This window comes from Bidens hawaiensis, unplaced genomic scaffold (assembly GCF_021521415.1).
Source record: "Bidens hawaiensis isolate Kalapana, Puna unplaced genomic scaffold, B.hawaiensis_p1.1 tig00022317_1, whole genome shotgun sequence".
NCBI classification, from domain to species: domain Eukaryota; kingdom Viridiplantae; phylum Streptophyta; class Magnoliopsida; order Asterales; family Asteraceae; genus Bidens; species Bidens hawaiensis.
This window is the reverse complement of record NW_027493471.1, coordinates 112,235-131,922: the sequence shown is the minus strand read 5'-3', so window position 1 is coordinate 131,922 and position 19,688 is coordinate 112,235. Positions and strand designations below refer to the sequence as shown.

At 34.8% G+C, this 19,688-nt stretch overlaps 1 protein-coding gene across 1 annotated transcript; it reads left to right on the top strand.

The window, feature by feature from the left end:
• Nucleotides 1-657: 657 nt before the first annotated feature.
• LOC143565319 (shaggy-related protein kinase epsilon-like) lies at nt 658-5,431 on the top strand. The gene is made up of 13 exons (XM_077052317.1): nt 658-720; nt 1,962-2,213; nt 2,300-2,392; nt 2,469-2,528; nt 2,641-2,913; nt 3,003-3,077; nt 3,171-3,227; nt 3,298-3,438; nt 3,996-4,046; nt 4,130-4,225; nt 4,328-4,411; nt 4,543-4,645; nt 5,327-5,431. Exons 1-13 carry the CDS (start codon nt 658-660, stop codon nt 5,386-5,388), a joined length of 1,410 nt encoding a protein of 469 aa, XP_076908432.1. The 3' UTR covers nt 5,389-5,431.
• The last annotated feature ends 14,257 nt before the right edge of the window (nt 5,432-19,688 follow it).

Below are 19,688 nucleotides of genomic sequence, written 5' to 3'. Positions count from 1 at the left end.
TTTTTAAATCTGACGGACTTAAATTTCTTAGACAACTTCAAATCTGGCGGACCATCACCCTAAAACTTTTCACAAGCGTATCAAACCACCCCATCAAAATTCATTATGTCCGGCCACGAATTAAAGAACCGGACCAACCGATTACGACAATTAACCGATTTAGTTATCAAAATTATCAGGCAATGTTTCGACAACAGTTTGGGTAACACCCTACAACAAGCTTTACGCCATTTATTGACAAACTAGAGCTAACCAGAAACGTATCAGTTTTACTCAACTTATTTCACGTCGAAAGCGTAAATTTACCTCCTTTCATTGCATAGTTAAAATTTCAAATAGTATAGGGATAAGAAACGAAAATAAACATAATTCCCATACGCAAGGGCATTTTCGTTCAAACCTGTTTCATAGCATCCAATGCTACCTTCACTCTCAAACGTCAGATCAACCATTCACCATCACATCCAACGGCTGTAATCAAACTTTGACTAGCGTACATAAAGAGGCAAACAATGAATGATTACCCTCTTCACACCTTTGACCAGTCTTTGAGATCGAGTCTAGAGAGAGAAACCCATAGATTTAGAGAGAGAAAGTTGTGTTTTTTTTCTAGTGAATTAAGGTTTTGAACCAACTTATGTTATATGAAACATAATAATGAATGTGATGATGCGTCGGTTGAAGAGTATTGCTTCTGGAAGATCTTCAGTTTCAGATCCGGTGGGTGTTTTGTGTTTCATTCATTGATTATTATATTTAAATGATAGTTGAAAGTTTTGACTTAGAGGATTTGTGTTTGTTCATGTGATTTATGGATACTTAGTTAATAGTTATTTATGATGTATTTAGTTGAATGCTTTTCCTAGGTTTTTATTTTATTTTAAAGGATAACATAGGTAATATTTTAGTTTTTTTTTTTTTTAATTTTTTTGATTTTGATTTATATTTATATTTTGAGTTAGTTTTTATTATTATTAATTTTTTATTTTTTTGAGGGGTTTTGATCTCAACCTATTCAGAGCCGTTATACATTTTACTTAAACTAAATGATAGACTAGTTGAAAGTGTTAAGAGTTATTGTTAAGTTAGTTAGTTTAGAGGATTTATGTTAGTTCATCTGATTTATGGATGTATTAGTTGAAGAACTAATTTTTTAACTCGGGTTTTTTGTTTTTTGTTTTTTTTTTTGAATGAGGGCAACTTAGGAAACATTTTAGTTTTTTTTTTATTTATATTTTGAGTTATGGTTTTTTATTATTATTTTTTCGAATTTTTTGGAGGGGTTTTGATCTCAACCCCTTCTAACTCATTCCAACTTTTTTCTTCTTTTAGTTTAGCCCATTCTGACTCATTATACATTTTAGTTAAACCAATAACCCTAGTGAGTCACATTTGCCACGCCTAGCTTTTACTGATCTGTATTGGATATCGTTCTACTGTTTGATTTGAGGAGTTATATGCTGTATACAAACCAAACGTTTAGTTCGTTTGTGTTTGCTTGTTTAATAATGAACGAACATGAACAGAGCCCATGCTTGTTCAATTGTGTTTGTGAACGTTTGTTTAATGTGCTCGTTTATGTTAGTTCATTAAAGATTTTAATGCATTTTAACGCCTTTTCAAATCTTATCATATAGATTTATAACTATTTAAGCAATATTAGTAATTATAAAGCAAAGGTATATATGAATATTATGTGATTCATTTATATGTAAAATTAAATATGAATATGAATGTTTAAAAAAACCTACACAAACTTTGTAGCTGGAATGCTCCTTTGCACTGGCCATTTTCGGTTAGCCAAATCAAACAAAACATTGTTTTTGTTCATTTGTGTTCGTGAACTGTTTACAAACAAGTTCATTTTATTAACTAGCGAACACGAAGAAGAAATTTCGTTTGGTTAGCTGTTCGTGAACCGTTCGCGTGTCGCGTTCTTATTATTCGTTTTTATTTAATAGGGTGGAGATTCTAGCATTAAGAGAGTAAAAGTTGAGCAAGAGGTTGAATCACATGTTAGTGGTGAACCAGAGCCGCAAGTGGTAGAGAAGAATACCGAAACTGTAGAGTTGCATATGGAAGCTGCATCCACTGATATGGCTGCAAGCACATCCAACGCAACTTCTACATCTAAACCTGAAAAATCTGATTATGATGTGCTTCCGAAAGAAATGAACGAAATGAAAATCAAGGAAGATAAAACTGAAGACAAGGTACATTTCGATTTAATGCATAGGGTAATTTTATTTATTCATATTGGTATAATTTTGAATATGTTTTTGATTAAATTGTAACATAGGAAGTTGAAGCTACTGTTGTCAATGGGAACGGGACGGAAAAGGGCCAGATAATAGTGACTTCTGTTGGTGGTCGAAATGGACAACCGAAACAGGTAATCTTTCAAAATAAGCTTTTGAATATTGCAAATTTAGATTTGACTGAACATCATTGAATCTGTTTTGGTCTAGACTTTATCTTACATGGCGGAGCGTGTAGTTGGCACCGGTTCCTTTGGTGTAGTTTTTGAGGTACTAAGATATGATTTCAAATTTTCTAAACATATAATGTTACTGTGCTTAAAGATATTGGTTATAATATAAGTATATAATAAATAATGCATTGTTTTTAATTATTTTATAGGCTAAATGTCTTGAAACCGGTGAATCTGTTGCTATAAAGAAAGTGCTACAGGATAAACGATACAAAAACAGAGAGCTTCAAATCATGCGTTTACTCGACCATCCAAACATTGTTCCATTAAAAAACTGTTTCTATTCAACAACAGAAAAGAACGAAGTGTACCTAAACGTCGTGCTAGAATATATACCTGAAACGGTGTATCGCGTGTCAAGGCATTACAGTAGGATGACTCAGCACATACCTCTTTTATACGTACAGTTGTACACGTATCAGGTGAAACTTGTACTCAAATATTGATCATTGATATCTTATACTTTTACTAATTTGCCTCTTAAGTTACTTAACTATTCATCTTGGTTCAGATCTGTCGGGCACTTAACTACATTCACAATGTGATTCGTGTATGCCATCGCGATATAAAGCCACAAAATTTATTGGTAAAATCTTTAACACCTAAATAACCCTGCTATTATTATGTACTTCTCGTTTATTGTAAAGTTTATACAACAATTTGAGATCTTGATTTGTAGGTTAATCCACACACTCATCAGCTGAAACTATGTGATTTTGGGAGTGCAAAGATGTTGGTGAGGACACTTATTAATTTCTTTTGTCTGCTGGTTGTCAAGTTTTGAGCTTTGTTTGTTTTCATTATAGGTGCCCAGTGAACCGAATATTTCATATATTTGTTCAAGATATTACAGGGCTCCTGAATTGATATTTGGAGCAACAGAATACACGAATGCAATAGATATGTGGTCTGCTGGTTGTGTTTTGGCTGAGTTACTATTGGGACACGTATGTGACTATTCTATGTTTTTTTTAATATATCGGGTTCATCTTAGGCTTATAAACGAACATTAAACTGTTCGGTAGGAAGTTTTTTTCATTTCGTAAACCAACGGGCATGAAGAATTTCTTTTGTTCATTTAGTTAAACGAACTCACGAACATGAACACATGTCTCGTTCGTTCATTTATGTTCGTGAAGTTCGTTCATTTATGTTTCTTCGTTTACATTTGGTTGTTTACATATTCTTCAACATATTTTAAGCCCATACAGTTTTTATAGTTTTATGAAATTAAAATTTCACCGATTACAATTTAGTCTAGTCTTATTAAAATTTTAGGTCCAGCATAATAGATGTCTACTCGTCTATGTTAAATTATGTTCGTTCGTCTTTGTTCGTTTACGTTGTGAACCGTCTATTTATACTATTAATGAACGAACATAAACGAACACACTCATTTCTTTTGATGAACGCACGCGAACAAGTAATTTTGTACGTTCAATTGTTCATGTTCGATTGTATGCTCGGTGAAAGTTAAACAAACACGATTTGTAAACATATGCAGCCTCTTTTTCCTGGTGAAAGTGGTGTAGATCAGCTGGTGGAGATTATCAAGGTATATTCCTTTACAACTTTTGCTTCTGTAAAAACATATACTGATTTTTTTGACGTTAAATTTTTTAATTTGTTCTAATTTAGATTCTGGGAACACCAACACGAGAGGAAATCAAGTGTATGAATCCACATTACACAGAATTTAAGTTTCCACAAATCAAGGCTCATCCATGGCATAAGGTTAGCAATTTTTTATTTTGTATTGGAAAACATTTTGTATGTGTGATTATTTAATATATTGATTCCAACATATAAATATATATTTGTGCATTGTTTTCGCAGATTTTTCAGAAGCGAATGCCACCCGAAGCAGTTGATCTTGTCTCACGTTTACTCCAATATTCACCAAAGCTGCGATGTAGTGCTGTAAGTGAATCTCGTTACTTGCTTCTTATTTCTCTAAATAACATTTTTTTCATATGCGGGCCTTTTATACATTTTTAGTATTTTATAATATGAAAATAAACCGGAATTTTGATGATTATAATGTTTTTCAGTTGGAGGCGTGTGCCCATCCGTTCTTTGATGATTTAAGAGATCCAAACACAACTTTACCAAGTGGCAAACCCCTTCCTCCCTTATTTAACTTCACACCACAAGGTATAATAGTTATACTATTCTTCGTTAGTAATTATAAAGAAATATGAAAAAATGTTAAACACGTGGAAACCAGGTATATTTCAATATGGGTCAAAATTAGGGGTCTAAATGAGCCAAGTTGCTCATGAGCTACTTGAAAAGCCTTAAAATAAGTTTGTTTAATAAACAAGCCCGAGCTCAAGCTTCACTTGTCAAGCTCAAGCTGGGCTCATGAGCTACTCGAGATCGGCTCGTTAAATGTTCTAATTGAGTCGTGCTTAAGCGACCTTGAAATAAGCCTATTCGATAAACAAGACCGGGCTTGAGCTTCATTTATCAAGCTCGAGCTAGCTTGCGAGCCTAAACAAGTGCAGTTATTTATATTATTTTTTTATTCAATTTATTCACACAAAAATTATTATATATAATAAAATGATAATAGTAACTACATACCATATATTATATATAAAAAACGTAAAAATAATTCGAAATGTATATAAAAATAATAATTAGTAAATAAACTGAGCCGAGCGCAAGCTCGGCATGGCTCGTTTACACCCTAGTCAAAACGGATTCTGTTGACTCGAAGCCCATTTTGCAATTTTTTTTATAAATAACTTATTTGTTGCGTACAATTACAATAATATATATTTTTGATTGAATGTGGACGATTCTTAATAAACGATACTAATACTGGTACAGAGCTAGCTCATGCCTCTCCAGAATTGGTCCAGCGCCTTGTACCCAAACACGCAGAAAAATGAATAATGTGAAGTGAAGGGTTTATTATAGAAGCATGATCATACCAGACATCAATCACGTCGTATATTTGCTACCAAGCAAGAACTCGCACCTTCTCCATAAAAGGAGGCTTACAAATGGCGAAAAAGGTTAAGTTATAGGTGTGTTCTTATTTATATGATGTAGTTAAGTTTTTCATTTGTAAGCATCCGTCTAAATCTACTCGATCGATGGGATGCAATGTTTGCTAGATATGGGCTATACTTATAAGTTATAACGCGTACTCTTGTGCCCGTTTTTTTTTTTTTGCTATGAAATGAGTTTTGTGTCAATATTGTACTTTTGATTCAATGTGTGAAACAATTTTGGTGTTATGTGTCGATATTGTTTATTTATCCGGATTTTACTATTTGAATATTGTAATTTGTGTAAATTTCTACGACACCAGTCGGTTATGTTGATGAAGACTAGGGGTTTTAAAACTGGACCGTATATTGAACAAACCGTTACATCTTGAAAACCAAATGAGGGCTAGAGGTAAATTAAAGTTGGTAAAACTACATAACTAAAACATGGATAAAATCCAATGCAATCAAGTAAACCTAATATTACATTTTGATCGATATTTACTAAGGGTATGAGTTTGGCTTCATCGACCTCATCATTCACATCAGCTCCGGCTTCATGTTCTCGGGTCAAAGTATGTGACCCGCCTGCCTTCACCACATTGCGATTCATATTTGCTTGTAAATGAAAACTGTGATGCGTATTACCTGTTAGCATAACGTTATTCAGGATATGTCATTTATCTCCTCGTCAGAGAGCGGTGTTTGAGTGCCTTCGGCTTCCCGGGCTCAAGATTTCTTAAATGTTATCCCTATTGAAAGATTAGGCCAACATATATCGGCTTTCGAATACCGGACCATCCTTAAGTATCGGCTAATGATCCATTTGTTCCCGGTAGATGAGCCATGCCCAGTTTGCCACAAGGTTTGCTTGGATTCTTTTGGCAAACACGCAGTTCATTGTAAAGAGTTACCTGGGTTTAAGTACATACATGATTTGATGAGGGATGTTCTACACGATGTTTTTAAACGGGCCGGAATTTCAGTTAAAAAGGAGGCCCTCGTAAACTTTCTTACGGATCCTCTTGAAGGAAGATCTACTTTACGACCGGCTGATATTCTTGTTTTTGGGTGGGTAGGGGAGAAACACGCTTGTGTGGATCTCACAAGAGTGTCCCTTTTTGTTGGTCTTAGGGACAATGGATTTGTAGCAGGCCAGGCAGCATTGAAGGTGGCATCGGGGTAAGGTTGTTAAACACGAGAAAGCTTGTTTGGAGAATTAACACATGTTTATACTCTTTGCCTTTGACACATTTGGTTTCTTAGCTCCGGATGCCGTGGACCTTCTGAACAGAGTTCATAAAGTCGAGCGTAGTAATCTATCGGCCCATAAGAGCCAAAACTTTGTTTTTAGTAGAATTGGATTTGCTATTCAAAAGGAGGTTACGGCACAGCTTGTTGCCTGCTTACCTGCCACTTCATTGTAAATCATTTGGTTGTTATTAATTCAGTTAGTATTAAAAAAAAAAGTCAAAGTATGTGACCATGCTATTAGAGATCCACAAATTCAAGTGGCATAACCCTGAAAAATATAGGGGTATGTAATTTCTAGCACGTGACCGGTGGGATAATGGGATATGCCATTTAAAATGGCGAATCGTAAACTATTAGTATTTACATTAGCTTCCTCACTTCAAATGGCAGAACGTCTTTAAAATTTTTAAGTCATCTGACAAAAGTAGGCAAGCTTTGAAAATTCTTAGGCTCTGTCATTTGAAATGACAGATTACCTAGAAACATAAAAGGCCATTTCTCTCGCCTAAAAACCATTTAATCACTTGGTTTTCTCCTGTTTTGAGAAAGAAGTTTAAGGGTAAAACTTAGTAATCAAAGTTGATATCTTGTACTGCTTTACTTTGTTTGATTTGCATGACTTAATTATAATTAATAAATAAAAAAAATTAGCATGGAAATATTAACCGAACTCTCAAACATTGAACAAAATGTTAGGACACGTTGGGAAGATCATTCATTTGGGTGTTAAATAAGAAAATAATTATTTTGATGGTGACTATGCTAGAAAATTTGTCTCGATATTTAAAAGTAAATGGTAAAGTATTTATGTGGACCAGATGACGCTGAAAATTATTTTGACGGAGACAATGCATGTTATAAGGTTTGTGGGTCATGTCATGTTAGAGGGTCTTTAAAATAGCCCTTTTTTACTTAAAACTTTTTATAATTTGGACTGGTAAGACGTTTTGAGAAAAGATAAAAATAAACAGGAGCATGCTAAATTTCAAAAGAAAGTCAGGTAGGAGACGTTATTTGGGGAAATAAAGAAGGTAAAGTCCAAATTTTTTTCTAATCTTTGAGTAAAAGTTCAGATTTTTTCAAAACTTTTTTTTTTCAAAAAACCGTCTTGAGAGACTGTTTTTTTATGTTTCCTATCTTTCCCGTCCATATTTTCAAATTCTTGAAAAAATATATCTTTTACAATTATACTCCTAAACCACCACTGTTAACCAAATCCTTTATCAACACTTCACTGTGAGAAAATCTTATCAACACTTCCTGACTTAACAAGATTTTCGCTGTCAAATCCTTGAATCACCACCACCACCACCACTGATGTAAATAGCCCCATTTATCAACACTTCCTGACTTAACAAGATTTTCGCCGTCAAACATGAAACCCCCGTCGGATCCGCCGTGCAAACCCACCTCTCAACCTAAGCCTAAGCCGCGTACGTCGTCTCTGGCCGTCAGAAACGGGATCAACGGCAGGTCCGGCACCACCACCCTGAACCACTACTTCACCGGCAGCCCATGGAAAAGCGCCTACCCCGCCGGAGTCCCGCCGACGCCGTCGCCGGCAAGGACCCCGAAACGGATGTTCAAGTGGCCGTTCCCGCCGCCGTCGCCGGCGAAGCCGATCATGTCGGCGATTTTGAAACGACAGGGGAAGGTAGTGTGGTGGTGGTTCAAGGTGGTGGTGGTGGTGGTTTAGGGGTATAATTGTAAAAGATATATTTTCCAAGAATTTGAAAATATGGACGGGAAAGGTAGGAAACATAAAAAAACAGTCTCTCAAGGCGGTTTTTTGAAAAAAAAAAAGTTTTGGAAAAATCTGAACTTTTGTTCCAAGGTTACAAAAAAATTTTGGATTTTACCTTCATTATTTCCCCAAATCTCGTCTCATACCTGACTTTCTTTCGAAATTTGGCATGCTCCCTCTTTATTTTTATCTTTTCCCAAAGCATCTTGCCAGTCCAAATTCTAAAAGATTTTAAGGAAAAAAAAGTGCTATTTGGTGGACTGTTTCTCTAAAAAAAGCTATTTTGAGAATTTTCCCTTTTGTTAATCTCTTATTCTCTTCCTCAGCTATTCACTTTTTACTTATTCGTATTATTAAGTATTCATCCATGTTCAAAAACCCTTTAAAAATAAAGATGAAAAAATAATAAAAAAATCATAACTCAAAATATAAATAAAAAAGAAAAAAATTTAAAAACTAAAATGTTTCCCCTATCATTCTCGTTCAAAAAAAAACCTGACGAAAAGACACAATGCCGAGATCAAAGACACAATGACGAAAATGAACAAATGACACAATTATAATTAAAAAAAGACAGATTAAATCGCAAAATATAACATGATGCCGAACAAAATATAATACAATGGTGAGTAATATAACACAATATCATGAGAAAACAAGAAAAAAAATCATAATCAATGACGAAAATAAACACAAAACACAATGATAAACAAAAAGACACAATGATGTTTTTCACTCAACATTTTTTTTGTTGAGAACGAGAAAGACGGTGGAAACATTTTTGTGTTTTACTTTTTTTGTTTTTTTATTAAATTTTGAGTTATGGTTTTATTATTATTATTTTTTATTTTTTTGGGAGTTTTTTTTTGCTACAAATTCTTCTCATTTTGCCCCCATTTATAGAATAACTTAGTCCTTTAAACGAATGAAACCTATTTATTTTGGGTTGACTATGTAAAAGCATTTTAATATAGGGAATATCTCATAGAATAGTAATCAAGTTTCAAAAGTGTTCCAATTAGGTCACTCATGCAATTTTTTCCAAATCAGGTCACTAAATCTTCAAATCGAGTCTCACCGATTTTTTTGTGCGTCAAGAAAAAATGAAGGATAAGATGGCGGGTCGGAATTTGCATTATATGTATTTAAATTTTAAAAACGTTAATTATATTAAAAATAAAATCCACGTCACCACTCAACGTTAACATAAAAAAATAATGAAAAAATTTCCTATGTGAAACAAAAAGAAAAGAGCTAAACATGTTAAAACCTTTAATTTAATAAAATATGAAAGTTGAGTAACTTTATTAGAACACTTTGTAAGTGACCAAATTAAAAAACTTTGGAAACATAATTACTATTTTATGAAATTTCTCCTTTAATATATGAAATAATTTGTTTTCTATTCAATTTGCTACATTTATAGAAATCCAACTTAAATTCATAAAAAGGTCAACACGAGTAATTTACTCCACATAACTATTATTAAAACTAACCTTTTTTTTTCTTTTACATAATCACATTTTGAATAAAAATAATTACAATAATTATATGAATTTTTAATAAGGATTTTATAATGTATGAAGCATTTATTATATGAATATTTTTATTGAAACCAAAATTGCATAATTAGATCCGTCTTTTATAACTACTATATTTAACATTTTATTATTTTATCATAAATTTTCTCTTCATTTGTGACTACTAAATAAAAATTTTCAAATCCCTATTAAAATTACTCTTTTATCACTTCTAATTTCTCAGCATTTTTCTATTCATTTATATGTAAAAATATTAAAATATGAAAGTGACTTCTTTTTTACACCTAAACTAACAATGACTTTTTTAATATTAAAATATAAAAGTTTAAAAATCAAACGAAAAAGTAATTTCATTATGATAGCTAAAGAAAAAACATTTAATATAATTTTGATTAAAAATAATTACAATAATTGTAAAAATAAAAAGAAAAGGTAATTATATGTGTATCAATAACTTAATCACTCGAATAAACATTTAATATATAGTGTTTTGAAAATCGGCTCATTACAAATATTTTGCATGCATGGGCATGTTGATGGTAACTTCTGACTCTATAATTGGTACGAACCGTTATTGATGGCCTTTTCGTGGCGAATTGGTTGTTACTAGATTTGATGACGACGTACTCGCTGTTTATGATCGGACGGTTTTGGGCTAGTGAAAGGGATTTGGCTGAGATGATTGTGAGTTCTAAAACCCTAGAATAAGTGTTCTTCATAATTTGTGTTTGTGAGAATATTGGGTTATGTGTGTGTTAAAAACTCACTTCATCTCATCCATCATTTTCTCTATCTCGTCTTTATATTTTTTAAAATTGTTTAACAGTATGTTAAATTACTATATATCATCTATTAAATTATTGTGAGTGTAAAAAAATACTAAGAAATATAATACAATAATTGCTTGTGAGTAAGATAGAGATAAAAATGATGGATAAGGTGCGAAATTGTTTTAAAATGAGAGATAAAGTTGAAGAATATGAATTAAAAGGCGGTTAGTATACGGTGGAGGGGGTGTGAATAGTGTTAGGAGAATTTTACTAGTTGTAAACTCGGGGTGTGAATAGGGGTGTGAATAGGGGTAGGAGAATTTTACTAGTTGTATAGAATTTACGAATGTAATATAATTTTTCACAGCCTTAAACGATTCATGATGCGACTCTATAAAACCTTACTTTACTTTTATATGGGTTGGTTTTACTTTACTATTAAATGCGGAATCCGTTTACGATAAAATAAATTATAAACCGAAAAAAATGACAATTTGTCATAGTCCTTACTTTTGGAAATTTCATCCCGAAATTAAGGTGAAACTGCAGCAAAGAGATGAGGATATTTGGTCTTCATTTGATCTTCACGTTCCTAAGTAAATTCAGCACCACGTTTAGATTCCCAACGAACCTTAACTAACGGAATTCGGCTACGCTTCGTTTCCTTATCCATGCGATCCACAATCGCCACCGGCTTCTCAACAGCGTGCATGGTCTCGTCGATATGAACTTCATCGAGAGGTATATGGAGATTACCCTCGGCTAGACACTTCTTAAGATTCAATACATGAAAAGTCGGGTGAACATTAGAGAGTTCATCGGGAAGATTGAGTTTGTAAGCGACTTTACCAACTCTATCAATCATCTTGAAGGGACCAAAAAATCGAGGCGAAAACTTTCCTCTTTAACCAAAACGAACGACTCCCTTCCAAGGAGATACCCACTTGGATATATGCATCACAATATCCTTCTTCATTCCGGGCGGCCAAAAGATGGAACGAAGGTCGGCATACATTTTATCTGCACGGGGATGAAAGGAGTATCGTGACTTATGCGCTTCATCTAAGATGAAGGTGCGAAGATCGTCACGATCGGGAGTCCATAAATAATTGTTGAAATAAAGCAAGCCATTCGTTTGGTTTCGAGTTTCGGCACCACACGACATCTCGTCATACATGTTACCTTTGGTGACGGAGACGTGTTGAGCTTCATAGATGCATCAAAGAAGATCGGGTTGATTAATCACGCAATTAAGCAACACGGATTTAACATGTTCTTTACGACAAAGGGCGTCGGCCACGACATTCGCTTTACCGGGATAGTAGCGAATCTCACAATCATAGTCACTAAGTAACTCGCCCATTGTCGTTGTCTCATGTTGAGCTCTTTTTAATCAAAGATGTGTTGGAGACTCTTATGGTCGATGTAAACGACACATTTCGTAACATAGAGATAGTGTCTCCACATTTTTAGAGCAAATATAACGGCTCCAAGCTCGAGATCGTGTGTCGTATAATTCTTATCATGGATCTTGAGTTCTCTCGAGGAGTAAGCAATAACCTTGCCTCGTTGCATAAGAACGCAACCAATACCTTGGTTGGAAGCATCACAAAAGACAATGAAATCATCATTTCCCTCGGGGAGAGTTAGATTCGGAGCATTTCAAAGCATGTCCTTTAGAGTTTGAAAGGCTTCTTCTTGCTTCGACCCCCACTCATAAGGCTTCCCCTTGTGAATTAAGGCAGTGAGAGGTGAAGCAAGTTTTGAGAAATTCCAGATGAAACGACGGTAATATCCTGCTAAACCAAGGAAGGATCGAACTTCGGTGGGAGAAGTCGGAGTTTTCCAATTCTTGACGGCTTCAATTTTAGCGGGATCAGCGTGAATACCTTTTTCGTTTACTACATGGCCCAAGAATTGAACTTCCTTAAGAAAAAGTTCAAACTTAGAGAACTTGGCATAAAGTTGTTGTTTTCTCAAGAGATCGAGAATAGCATGTAAATGCTTCTTGTGCTTAGTCGATCAAAACAATTACGTATTTATCCAAGTAGGGTTTGCAAACACGGTTCATGAGATCCATAAAAACCGTGGGTACATTGGTTAGCCCAAAAGGCATAACGCAAAATTCATAATGCCTATATCGAGTTCGGAATGCGGTTTTGGGTATATCCTCTTCATTGACACGTATTTGATGATAACCCAAATGGAGATTGATTTTTGAAAAACAAGCGGCTCCTTGAAGTTGATCAAATAGGTCATCCATACGGGGTAAAGGGTAACGGTTCCTGATGGTAAGTTTGCTGAGTTCACGGTAATCGATGCACATACGAAAAGTTACATCTTTCTTCTTTACGAACAAAACTGGTTCACCCCATGGAGATGAACTAGGACGAATAACGCCCTTATCCGAAAGTTCTTGGAGTTGGTTAGAAAGTTCTTGCATTTCGGAGGGTGCAAGACGGTAAGGTGATTTGGCAATGGGATTAGCTCAGGATACAAGATCGATATGAAACTCGACTTGTCGAGCGGGAGGGAGTCCGGAAACGTATTTGGGGAAAACGTCAGGAAAGTCATGGACGATCAGGATATCTGAAATTCTCTTTAGGTTTCTTCTCGGTTACATGGTCTAGAAAACCACGTATTTCTTGCGTAAATAACGTTGGACTTCAAAGCAAGACATGATGTTAAGTTTTAGGTAGGGTCTTTTGTCACACCCCGACCAAAGGCGGCGGAACATGCCGAGGTGTAACGATTGTCCATAAGCACATGACACTAATTAAAGTGACAGTATTTAATAAACTCATTTCATTTCACAACATCGAAAATGTCACATAACAATTATCCATAAAATAACCATAAACAAGATATCACAAAATATGGCAATTTGATATTGTTCATTTTTACTAATATCCTAAGGTCTTTGATGTCGTTTTCTTCACAATCATAAATCAACCAAGATGCAAACCTGCAACATTTCATAAAATAAAGTTTGTCAACATAAAGGTTGGTGAGCAATTCATAAGTTTAATCATATTAGTATATAATAAAGATAGCCACAAAACTTGCATACGAAACGATAAATAAAAGTGGTAATTTGGATAAATAGATATCGCTAAACACATTAGCGACACCTAGCTATAAGGGGATGCCAAATAGTCTAGGATTTTATAGTTATCGTTAATTGCATTACGTTAACGACACCTTGCTATAAGGGAATGCCAAATAGTCTAGGATTTTATAGTTCCACCAACCAAAAACGATAAACACATAGGCATATAAGCATAGAACACCAAATCGAGCAATTATTTAGGTAAAGTATACAACTACGTTTGTGGTTTAAGATTCAAATATAAAGCATTTTGTTGAATAAGTCTGAAATGTCACCCCCAAAATAAAAGATGGAAAATGGGGTATGAAGTACTCAACTTCAAGTAGTTAACTTGAAAGATGATAATTTGGAGATTTGTCGGAACGACGAGTTTAACGCACAATGCCTAAAAAGAAAAGAAGTCTTGAATTTAGAAAGGTTGTCTTGAAGGTCTTTAAACAAAATAAATGTTGAGAAATGTAAAGTATTAAAGTTCAAGGTTTTAAAATGTAACTATTTAAGAATTTATAATAATAACCCTTTAAAAATGTAAGTTTGCTCGAAACCGGGTTAAAGTATCTAACCTTAATATTTACTCAACCTATGTTAAGTAATAAGGTGGGTAAAATGCAAGAATGCAAATCCCTTTGGAATAAAGATACTAAAACGGTTTTTTTATCGAGTGTTCGGGTTGTCAGTTCGGGTCTTGATAATTGGTCAAACCCAAAGTCAACTTTCCAAAATATTGAATGTTATGAGATAACTCAATAAAATTTAATAAGACTTAACCAAGTATGTAGTTCCATTGTTTTAGAACTAACAACGCACGTTAAGCGAGTGTTCGGTTTTGTCGGTCCAAACTTTGTTATGAGATCAAGTTGGATCCAACATTTCCAAGTACTTAAGAAAATATTTAAAAATCAATTTGTAACTATTTTTAAAGAAATATACAAGTCTTGATGGCTAAAAAAAAACACACTTGTCTGTCTTAAGCGAGTAAGAATCGGTTTGGTTTCCACATGTCCAACCACTAAGAACTTGTATAATAATGTACAAATAAAAAAAATACTTTAAATTTTACAACCAAAAGTTAACAATAAAGTCTTTAAACAAAAGTTCGGTTTTCGGTTCGGATCGTGTTTCGGGTTAAGACCGAGGTAAGATTCTACAAACCCATAACCATAGAATTTGTAAAAAATGATTTTAGAAACTTAGATCTAACAATAAGCATGTTTAAACAATTATTTAACAAAACTAGTAACAAAGTTCGGTTTACGGTTTAGAGCTATTTACGGTTAAACCAAAGCATAGACTCTTAAAAACCCATAACCATGGAACTTGTAAACATGACCAACAAACTAAGACAAGCAAGATTAATATGTATGAAAAAGTTATATAGATGTATATATATCAAGGACACGAAGTCCTCCATGAAGCCTTGCCTTATGAGGTCCGAAACCTCACCGACCAGAATCGGAGAAGTAACTACCAAAGGTAAACAAGGGGTGTATATTATATATATGTTGCACAACCATAAACAAGTATTAATAAGGCTGCATAAACTAATTAAGATGAAAGACTAAAAACCTTCAAGAACACTTAAGAAGATAACCTTGAATCTTTGATGTTTGAGAGAGTTTTTCTTTTTTTGGAGTTGTAGCAAGGGAAAAGTGTATATATAGGGTAATGTTGGTGGTCAAATGTGGGTGTGAGACATAAGAGTTTTCATGCAATATGGATCAAGACAAAAACACAAAACAAAAAAAAAATAATAATAAAAAAATAAAAAAATAAATAAATAAAAATAAAAATAAAGGTAGGATGTTTTCAAGACCCAACAAGTATGAAACAATATTGTAACATAAATCCATCATTTTGATTATAACATAAGCTTCGGTTTACAAATCGGGTCGGTTTACATAATAAACAAATACAAAAACGAATACAAACAAGACCCGAAATTGACGAATGTCACATCTTTATACATAAACGTTTAATACTACACAATTCGGGAAAGGAATTCGGATATACTTTTCAAAGCACATTTTTTCGGCACGGTGTATGGAAACCAATCCATGCCTACTATGACATCAAAAGTTCCCTTCTTCATCAGTATGAGGTTAATAGAAAATCTGTGTTTGTTGAGAGTGAAAGTGCAATTACGGATAAAAGAATCAATAACAATCGAGCTACCATTAGCAAAGTAATCAAATATAATATAATAAAACAATTAGGGTAGCATATAAGCACATATGGGACCCTAAGCATGCTACTAGGTCGTTTTTCTAACCACCTATCCTATAGCCTTCGGTTTTGATACCAATCTGTCACACCCAACCAATAGCGAAAATATCGGGGCGCAACTTATTGCACAATATCTCACAAGACACTAACAATGGTATAGTGACAATAACTAATTATTAAATTTTAAAATAACCAAAGTACATTACAATATTTAAATAAACATTATCCAAATAAAGCATAACAAATAAATTTCAAGAGAATATTCGTTGATATCCTAACGGTATCATCTACTTGCTTCAACTTCATTCATCCAATATTGGTACCTACAACATGCATAAAAATGTATATATTTTGTCAACACAACATTGAAAAAACACAAGTTTTCAATGTATACATAATATTAAATAACAATTCAATGCGGATATTGTAACTACAACAATTAATTGAAATAATAACAAATAAAATCCGTTCATTATAACACTAAGTCAAGCTCTTAAGATGGGTGCATGATCATACCAATGAGGATGAGGATGAGGTTGACCATAACGATAAATAAACACCTTGACAAGTAAACATATAACAATTAACGAGCAATTACACGTAAACGCATTAATATAAATGGTGCTTGAGGACTCGTTAATACAAAATAAAGTAATTTTCGGTACGCATGTTACCCCCAAAATAAAACGGAAAAAGGGTTGTGAATTACCCACCTTAAAATATAGATCCTTACGAGAAAAGATTTAAACGAGTTGGTTAGTTCTACCAAGATTTCTGACTATTTTGCCTATAATTAAATTTTCACACAATATAAATAATCTAACGAATATAAACAAGTAAACATATATGACATAACGGATTTGGGATCAATAGGGTTTTAAATAAATAATAAAATAATAATAATAATAATTGTTTGTTTAATTATTATATTATATTATTATTATCAATAAACAAAAATGAATAAATAATATACAAAATCGGGCCCAGGGGATTCGAATCCGCGCCCCAGGCCGGTTCGTGACATAACACACATGTGCTGGCCATCAGGCCAGCTTCTCAATTTGTTTACATGACATAAACATAAATATACAAACAGATCATGTTCAAAGCCCCAATTTTATAAGAACCCTAATTTGAATTCAATCCCAATTGAGGGTTATTAGCCCTTCGTTAATAGAAATTGACTGAGGGCTTTTGATCCTTGTTTAAATCCGCTCAAAATCCATACTTCATTTACCTAAAACGAATATGAATTGTTAAAGAAAGATTAGTTAGGGTTTCGGCCAACACACGAGCCCAATCATGATCTTAAACAGCTCCTGGAATGAAATTGATCTAGGGGATATGATAGCATTGCTGAGAGGATTGTGTGGTTTCGTTTAATTGCGTTATGGACGTATATTTATAGCCTAACCATGACGAGTTAACCTCTATTTGATAAGGTTAAATATTTTAATCAATTTGTTGATAAAACTTAAGATAAAGGATCTTTTAAACCTGTTTTAAACCGTTTAATGATTTGATGATATCATATATCGTGATTTCTGGCTATTATCACGCAATCAAACCCGGGGGTGGGGGGTGGGGGAGGGGTACTTGACATCGACCGGAAAGAAGGAAAGGAAGAAGATGATTAAGAAAAATTACAACTAAGTCCTTGGTCTCTTGTTGGATGGTCATAGTTGGTACAACTTATGATAGGAGTGTTATTTCACATGTTTGACGGTTAAAATAAGCATTAAAAAGTAATATGATATTTCTATTAAATGCGGAATCCGTTTACGATACAATAAATTATAAACCAAAAAAATGACAATTGTCACACCACCACCCCCGCCACCAGTGCTTCCACTAACTTCACCACCCCCACCATCGCCACCACTCCCATCGATAACACTAGGACTACCGTGAAGAGCAACAGAAGGGTCCAGAGAAATCATAGAAGGCGGTGTAGGTGGATGGTCAACAATCATACGAGTATCGAAAGCAAAGTCTTGGACGAATTCTTCAAAATCATCTCCATCACCTCCCGCATCCTTCATGGGAGAAGGAGATCGAGAAGGCAACTCAACAGACTTACCTTTCTCGGAAGCGAAAAGAGGTGGAGAACGATGAGGAGAAGGAACATGATCTTTAAACATCAGACCACTAGACGGACCACCAGTAGTCTTCTTTCTCAAGGATTTTGCAACAAACAGAACAAATGAACAAAAAGAGGCAAATACTACAAGTTAAAAATGCCAGAGATACCTACAGATGAAGAAGACTTTTCCGCAAGCTTCTCACTGAACTTCGCCTTCTTTCTAATGGGAGAAAGAAGATCAAGATTGAGCGAACCTTCAGAAGCAGCAGGTTCCACATCAGGCTTAACAATCTCACGATCCGGACGAACTGGCAAGGACTCCCGGCATTTCTTCTTCTTAGATACAACCTTCTCACTAGAAGAACGAGTAAGGTCAACAACTGGTCCATGGTCAGTACCTGTAAGATCGAGATCATCAGAACCAAAGGACAGGCACGGTGATTCCTTAGACTATTCACTAGTCGAAAGAATCACTTGCGTGTCGTCCGCAGTAAAAGCAGAGAAAATGCGAGGATGGAGAGTATGCTCACCAGCCCGCTCCGCGCCAACTGGTGGAAAAACGAAACGTTCGTGGGTCTCATCAAGGATAGGTGGCTCGCCAGCTAGCAGATCCTGGCGACACATAGAACCAGGACCATCCGGAACAAGGGATAACAAAACACTTCCCATCGGTGTGAAACACATGGAACTCAACTCAAAATGCTAGACGTATAAAATAAAGACAAAAAACGCGTAACAAACTTACACATGTCATCACGGCCGTAATATGGAGTCTTGTGAGGACTGGACCAAATCCGGCTTATGCCAGCTGCAACAAGGTCATACTCATGGATGAAAGCAAGAGGTGTCTCGTAGGCTGTCAAATTTTTATACCAAAACTAGTCGTGATAACCTTGCGGGAACTCATCTTCAATGGGCAGGACATGATCACTGTAGTTCATCGGAATGGGGATTGTTTTAGTACGAATATAGAAAAATTTCTGTTTCCACTCATAGAGGTTCCGCAGAGCCTCTCCAACAAAAGTCACCTCTTGTTTGTGGAGATGGAACCCGAACCAACCCCCTTGGTATGCAGTTTGTAGAAAACTTGGAATATATAGATAGTCGGAGTGATAAGCTGACTGCGATAGCAAAACTCAAAGTGACACAAATGCATCATAACTAGGGGGTGAACTTGGGTAATGTGCAAGCCATGCGTCAATAACACATCACAAACGAAGGTAATAATGGTAAGCCGGAAATTCCCATGATGGAAGAACTCGGATTAGAGAGCCTGTTTACTTGCAGGAGCGTCCATAGCGGTACTCCCATCAGCCGGAAGTTCAGGCTCCCACTCCGGCGAAAGTTTATATGACGTAACCAAAGTCTCAAATTCAGATTGACACCACTTAATAGTGATGTCACAAATAGACGAACCGACACTGTCTTTCCACCCTTTTTCCGGCCAGATTTCTTACCTGTAGAAGACCGATGT

Coding starts and splice junctions, on each gene's coding strand:
- LOC143565319 (XM_077052317.1), top strand. CDS start 658: ATGAATGTGATGATGCGTCGGTTGAAGAGTATTGCTTCTGGAAGATCT. Junction 2,914..3,002: donor TACAGTTGTACACGTATCAG/GTGAAACTTGTA, acceptor ATCTTGGTTCAG/ATCTGTCGGGCACTTAACTA. Junction 3,439..3,995: donor CTGAGTTACTATTGGGACAC/GTATGTGACTAT, acceptor AAACATATGCAG/CCTCTTTTTCCTGGTGAAAG.